Source organism: Microtus ochrogaster, chromosome 1, assembly GCF_000317375.1.
Source record: "Microtus ochrogaster isolate Prairie Vole_2 chromosome 1, MicOch1.0, whole genome shotgun sequence".
In the NCBI taxonomy this organism is placed as follows: Eukaryota; Metazoa; Chordata; class Mammalia; order Rodentia; family Cricetidae; genus Microtus; species Microtus ochrogaster.
Window position 1 is genome coordinate 90835900 of NC_022009.1, and position 6277 is coordinate 90842176.

General features: G+C 44.6%; 1 protein-coding gene across 2 annotated transcripts in view; it reads left to right on the forward strand.

Annotated features, from left to right (window-relative positions):
- The window catches only part of Pld1 (phospholipase D1), a 186775-nt gene that overhangs the window by 124927 nt on the left and 55571 nt on the right, over positions 1–6277 (forward strand). For both annotated transcript variants that reach the window (XM_005343906.2, XM_013347951.2), the window contains 2 exons: positions 3408–3521; positions 5753–5802. In XM_005343906.2, the coding sequence (XP_005343963.1) occupies positions 3408–3521; positions 5753–5802 (164 nt within the window). The remainder of the gene's footprint in view (positions 1–3407; positions 3522–5752; positions 5803–6277) is intronic.

Consider the following 6277-nt stretch of genomic DNA (forward strand, 5'->3'; position numbering starts at 1 on the left):
GGCCTCTGGGGGCGCCGTGTTTCCAGACAGACTGGAATCTTTGCATCGGAGGGATTTGTGTTGAGCAACATATGTAATACTTTCACATACTTTTTACTAAGTCAGAAACAATTTAGATTCCTGCCAATAGAGTGCGACCTAAACAGTAAGGGTCAGGTATGCAGCGGACTGCCGTGCCCCTGCTGGGCTCTCATTGGAAGGGGTGCGAGGTTTACTGTTGAATGGTAAAACAACAACATTCAGAAAAGCCTTCACCAGGACTGCGTCCACAGGACCACGGAGGTCACTGAGTGGGGGCAAAAGTAGGGGAAAGGTTTTGTTGTTTTATCTGTGTAACCCTCTTAGGTTTTACACGGTGTTACTCACTGGAAAGTCTGATTTAGTTTTTGGTTCCTTGGAGTACTAAACAGAGAATAACCATATGACTCAATATTTCCATTCTTGAGTGCGTATCCAAAAAGGACTGAAAACAAATCAAATGGACTTGATGTGCCAAGACTGACTTTCTTTTTATTTTGGTGTTTTTTTTTTTTTTTGAGGTGGGTCTTTACTCTGTTTGCACTAGTAGCCTAGAACTCACTATGTAGACCAGTGCAGCCTGGAACGCCCAGGTGTGGGCCTGCCTCTGAGTGCTGGGATTAAAGGCGTGCACCACTATGCTTTGTCTAATAATGCAATACCGATAGCAGCTTTATTCCCAATAGCCACAAGGCAAAGACAAACCGACTGCCCACCAGCAAACGAAAGTGTGTATGCAACACAGGATACTGTCCAGCCACAAGGGGGAAGGGCCACTGACACGTGCTGTCCTGTGGATGGACCTTGAAGGTACTATGCTAAGAAAACAAGTTAGACCCAAAGGACACTTATATACAAAATCCATACAGGCAATTCATAAAAACAGAAAGTTCCCAGAGATCACCAGGGAGATAAAGATGATGAAAAACACTGAACAGGGAAGATAGTCGTCGCATAAAATTATGAACACAATTAATAATGAAGAATCATATACTTACAGTGGCCAAATGCCCAATTTTCATGTCATATATTTACCATAATGAAAATTCAAGTTAAACATAATTAAAGAAAAAACATCAAGTACAGCTTGACTTATTCTTCATTGAAACATTCTTCTAACCTGACCCCACCCTCAGCAGCCAACAGTAGTCGCTGAGAATGTGGGTCCTATACTGAACGCTCCCTAAAATAGAAAGGTATGTGGACATGCACCCTTGTGTTGTAGCAGGTCAGCCCTCAGCCTGGGCCTTGAGGCCCAGAGCCAATGGCCACCGTCTGTGGGAAGGAAGAGGCCAGTGTGACCCGGTTCTGACCGCTGTGTCAGGAAGTTTCATAGATGAAGGTGACCTAGAAGTGAAGTCCGTCCTGGGCTAGGAGCTGAGGAGCCAAATTTTATTAGCAAGGGTTGGATGGGGTACGGTGGGCATTGCTGGGGTGATTGTGGGGATCTCACTACAGTATAATTTTATCTAAAAAAGCAGTGGAGTCTTTAGACTATTTATAGCGCCTTCCTTGGTCCTTAAATGTCTATTTGCGCGTGTGTCTGGGTTTGTAAATGCTGCTGTGAAAAAATGGCTCAGGGCTTCCTGCCCCCCCCCCCCGTTCCTGTTTACCATTTAAAGACCTTGCCTTCTCTCCCAATCAAGCAGATAACTAGGTCTGTTCACAATGTCTCTGTATTCTTCCCAACCCAAACTATGTTTGCCATCTAGCGAGGAATCCTTGCCATTACAGCAGCCTCCTTCTAATGCCTCATTTCTCAGCCTGGCTAAGGCAGCCCAGTCAAGCTGACTCCAGTCACTTGGCAGACACTGCTGTGAATACATGGACATTCAGGCCCCGTGGTCAGATCTGAGCCATCAGAATAGTGGACGTTCTCACGGAAAGGACACTTCTGCCGTTCCTAAGAAGATAAACTCTGACAATTCAGTGTTATAAAAGGTTTAAGCAGGACAACAGATGAAAATTAACCAGCAGTGAAAACTACTCAAGCCAACTGTTTGCACTCTGTGTCGCTTCCACATTCATTCCCAAGCTTTCTCTTCTTCCTGTGTGTTCTACAAACAAATCACAGTAAATGCTGCCTTGTGGGCTATGCAACCTGGGGCCAAGGACAGCTGCCGCAAAAAGTGAAACTTACACCATGCATTATGAGAGGGGTTGCCCCTGACTCTCTACTGAACCATTCTTCATCATGACCTTTGTCTACCGCAGTGTCCTACTTCAGAGTCAAAGGTCATAAATGCCTATCAGCGTAACAGTCTGGGTTTCTGAGCACACCCCGAAAGAGAGCTTCATTTTCTGCTTGTTGTACCTATCGTTATCCTTTGGAAGGTGGCCTGGAGATACTGCGCTGTATATGCTGGGGATTTAAAAACTAAAACTGGCTGGGGCTGGCTCAGTGGGAAAAGGAGCTTGCCAACAAGCCTGGTGACCTTAGTTCCATCCTGGAACCCACGTAAGGATGTAAGGAGAGAACCAACTGCATAAAGTTGTCCTCTAATCTCCATGGCTGTAGTGTGTGTGTGGCTACAACCCATGCACACCGTAAAAACAATTACATTTTTAAAAATAAAATAAGGGCCACGGGGGTGACCTAGCCAGTGAAGGGGCTTGCTTGCTGCCTAGACTGATATTCTGAGTTTGAGCCCCGGGACTCGGACTCACAAGTTGTTCATACACACACGCACTCACACACACACACACACACACACACACACACACGTGAATGTTTAAAAAATTAAGATAAAAGTTAATACTAGTCACTTAGAATTCTTGACGAATCCCTGGTAATATCCTGTGGCTGGACCCTGAGGATTCCTAAACAATGGTAAGGACTCTGTTAGGGTAAGGATACTGAATCCTGTGTGTTTGCTCCTAAGACAGGGACCCTGGGAACCCCACAGTTGTAAATGGAATGCCTACAACTTGCCAAGCTATGGACTGAATCCCTATGGCTGTAATTTGTTTTATATATGTCTATCTATATTCATACATATGGAAACATATATTTAAATAAAATAGAAACTGACTTAAAATTTCACACACACACACACATTGTTGATAGCATTTTTTCCCTAAACTTATTGAAAGCCACACCCTCTTCCGCAAGAACCGGCAAAATTGATTTTAAACTGTCTTCTGTCCTGCCAAGGACTATGAGTATAGAAGAGAAAGCAGACACAATTCCCGCGTTACTGCCAAACTGGGTTTATTGCTCAGCTTGACACTCCACAGTGATAGCTGGGATCCAGGAGCCACGAAGGCTGAGCACAGGAAGCGGGGTGGAATGATTCACCTTGTCTAGAAAGCCCTGGGACCTGATTGACTGGTGGTGTAACTGATCCTTGTTTTTCTTTCTGTGCGTTTCTGTGCACGTGGTTTTGCAGGGAAGGCCAGAGATACCGGGTGTACATCGTGATACCGCTGCTGCCAGGATTCGAAGGGGACATATCCACAGGTGGAGGGAACGCGCTACAGGCGATAATGCACTTCAACTACAGGTGCCCGGACCCCAGCCCTCTGCTCTGATCTCTGCATCATGCATGGGAGCCTAGAAGGGAGCTGCAGGATTTCTGCACAGTTGATCAGTGTTTTACTTGCAAACCTTAGTCTTTACGAGGCGATAAAATTCAAATGTTACAGTCATACATGATGAAGTGCGCCCTCTCTCCTCCTGGTTCTCACTATGTAGCCCCGGCCGCCAGGAGCTTGCTATGCAATAAAAGACTGGCCTTGAACTTCAGAGATATCCCCACCTCTGCCACCTGAATGCCCAGCTGGTGCCTTCTTATATTAATTTTTAATACATAATATTAATGGAAAATATCTTTATGCCACAATCCCTTTATTCCTCTCAGTAAGTAGGGAGAGTTGAAACAAGAAATGTTTCGCAGGCTCCAGTCAGGCAGAGCGAAGATCACAACAGGAAGATTTCTTTTGAAGTTTCACACTTTTCTTGTCTTCTTTTCGGGGTGGGAGGGAAGAATGAGACTTTAATGAGACTGAAGAGAGAAGGGCTCAGGGCCTTGGTCGCACTTGGGTGGAGAGTTATGTGCCCCATGCTTGGCATCAGGGAACCCCAGCTGATTCACATGGCGCAGGCTGGCTTTGAACTCGCTGTGGCTGAGGATGGCTCTGAGCGTCTGATCTTTCCATACCTCCCGAGTGCTGTGATTATAAGTGTGTGCCACCATGCCTGTTGGCAGTGCTGGGGATGAACGCAGGTCTTCATGCATGGGATTAAAGGCATGCACCGCCATGCCCAACAGTTGGTTTCTTTTTTCCCCTGACTCTTCCAGCTTGTGTCTGTATATCTGCCAGGGTTTGAAGTAAGCATTGGTGCTGATGCTGGCATCCCAGGGCTAAATTCGCCTGGTTACAGCGACCACCCTTCTTCTACATACTTGGACTTAGTACATAGCCAGAAACGTTTTTTAAGCATGTCGGTAACATGATGTTTAATTGCTTTCTATCTGCTTTTGTGGCAATTGAAATATTACTTTTGGAATTTTGTCAGCTGTATTTCCTATGACTGTTTTTGATTTTTGAACCAGCTGGATGAAATGCATGTTTGGCTGTTGTTCAGCAAAAGGAACCTTTTCTTATGCAAAAACATGTCTATTTGCTGGTGTAGGCTTAGGTAATAGCAGTCTTTCTAATTTAATTACATTCACACAGTAGACAGATGGAACATAGAACTTCGGTTTTTTCCTTTTTAATACACGTTTTCATTAGCATCCAGCTCAAATATTTTCTACTTTATTTTTAAAGTTTTTATTAGCATATACTCATTAATCTAGTAATTAGTATAAATAAATGAATTTTCATTATAACATTTTCTTACAGGCTTACGATTTTAATCATATTTTGCTCTTTGGTCCCCTCTCCTTCAGGCCATCCCTTACCTTGTTTCCTAGTCTTTCCCTCTCCCTCTGCCATCTTTCTCTCCCCCTTCCCTCTCCCCTCTTTTTCCTCCCCCCTCCTCTCCCCCTCCTCTCTCCAGTGAGCTCCATTAGAGTTCTGTGCAGTAGGAGCCTACATGACAGGTGGTTTGTGGGATCTTGAGTGTCTTCCCACGGCTACACCACTGAAGAAAATGTCTCCCTGTCTCTGACTGTGATAGCTCCGGGGGAGGGACGGCCTCAGGGCTCCTGGCTTTCCCACTATTTAGAAGCCTCCATATTTAACAGTCTTGAGGGGCAGAACTCTTCAGCAGAGCTGGTTATTTCAAGCCTGTTTTTTTTTTTTTTTTTACAGTTAAAGGTTTTTTGCTGACTTGATGGAAATAACTCAGTCTAAGGGTTGTATTTTAATAATAATTTAGACTTTATAATAAATTTAGACTTTGTAATAGTCTGCTTACTTCTTGATGTTCTGACGAGAGTCTGCCCTTTTCACCTCAGAACGTAGGATGATTTTATAAATGCTCTTATGAAGACTCCTGAATCCTTGCTGTCACAAATTTTTCTAAGGGAGAGTTCATTCACAGCCCATCTCGCTTTTTGAACTCTGATCTCAGTTTTATAGCTCTCGCATCGGCTTTCATCAAAATAACTGTGTCTTTTCAGTGACATTCAAAAGAAATCCTCCTGGGGTTTTAACTTCTGAAAATGGGCACAGCGTGTCTCAGGAGAGTGCTTGTCCCGTTTGCTTGGGTTAGGGTTACATCCCAGGCATTGCTGTTAGACGTGGTTGCCGGACCCTCCGTAACTATGCCTTTCCATGTTTTCAGAACCATGTGCAGAGGCGAGAACTCCATCCTCGGACAGTTAAAGCCAGAGCGTGAGTAGTGTGCTTTCTCCTCTTCTGAGATTGTTCCTAGAAAGCATCAGGACATCACAGGATGAGATATGAGATGAGCTGGCAGGGTTATTAGCTGTTTTTTTTTTTGTTTGTTTGTTTTGTTTTTTTGTCACTGTGAGAAATATCTGACAAAGCAGCCTCAGGGAAGGCTCATGGCTTGATGGTACAATCCGTCCTGGTAGGGATGGCATGGCGGTATCTGCAGGGGTGGTCACGTTGAATTCACAGTCAGGAAGCACAACAGGATCGATGCTGGTGTGCTCTTTGTCCTTTTGGTCCAGTCTGGAACCCCCTCTCATGGAATGGTGCTGCTCACACTTAGTAGACCTTCCCACTTTAATTAACTTAATCTAGAAAACTCCTCTCATTCATACCTCAGATCACCATCAAATTAACTGCCATGGTATCCCTGAATGTTCACGTGGTGTGCTTGCTTACAGAGCACTGCTCACGC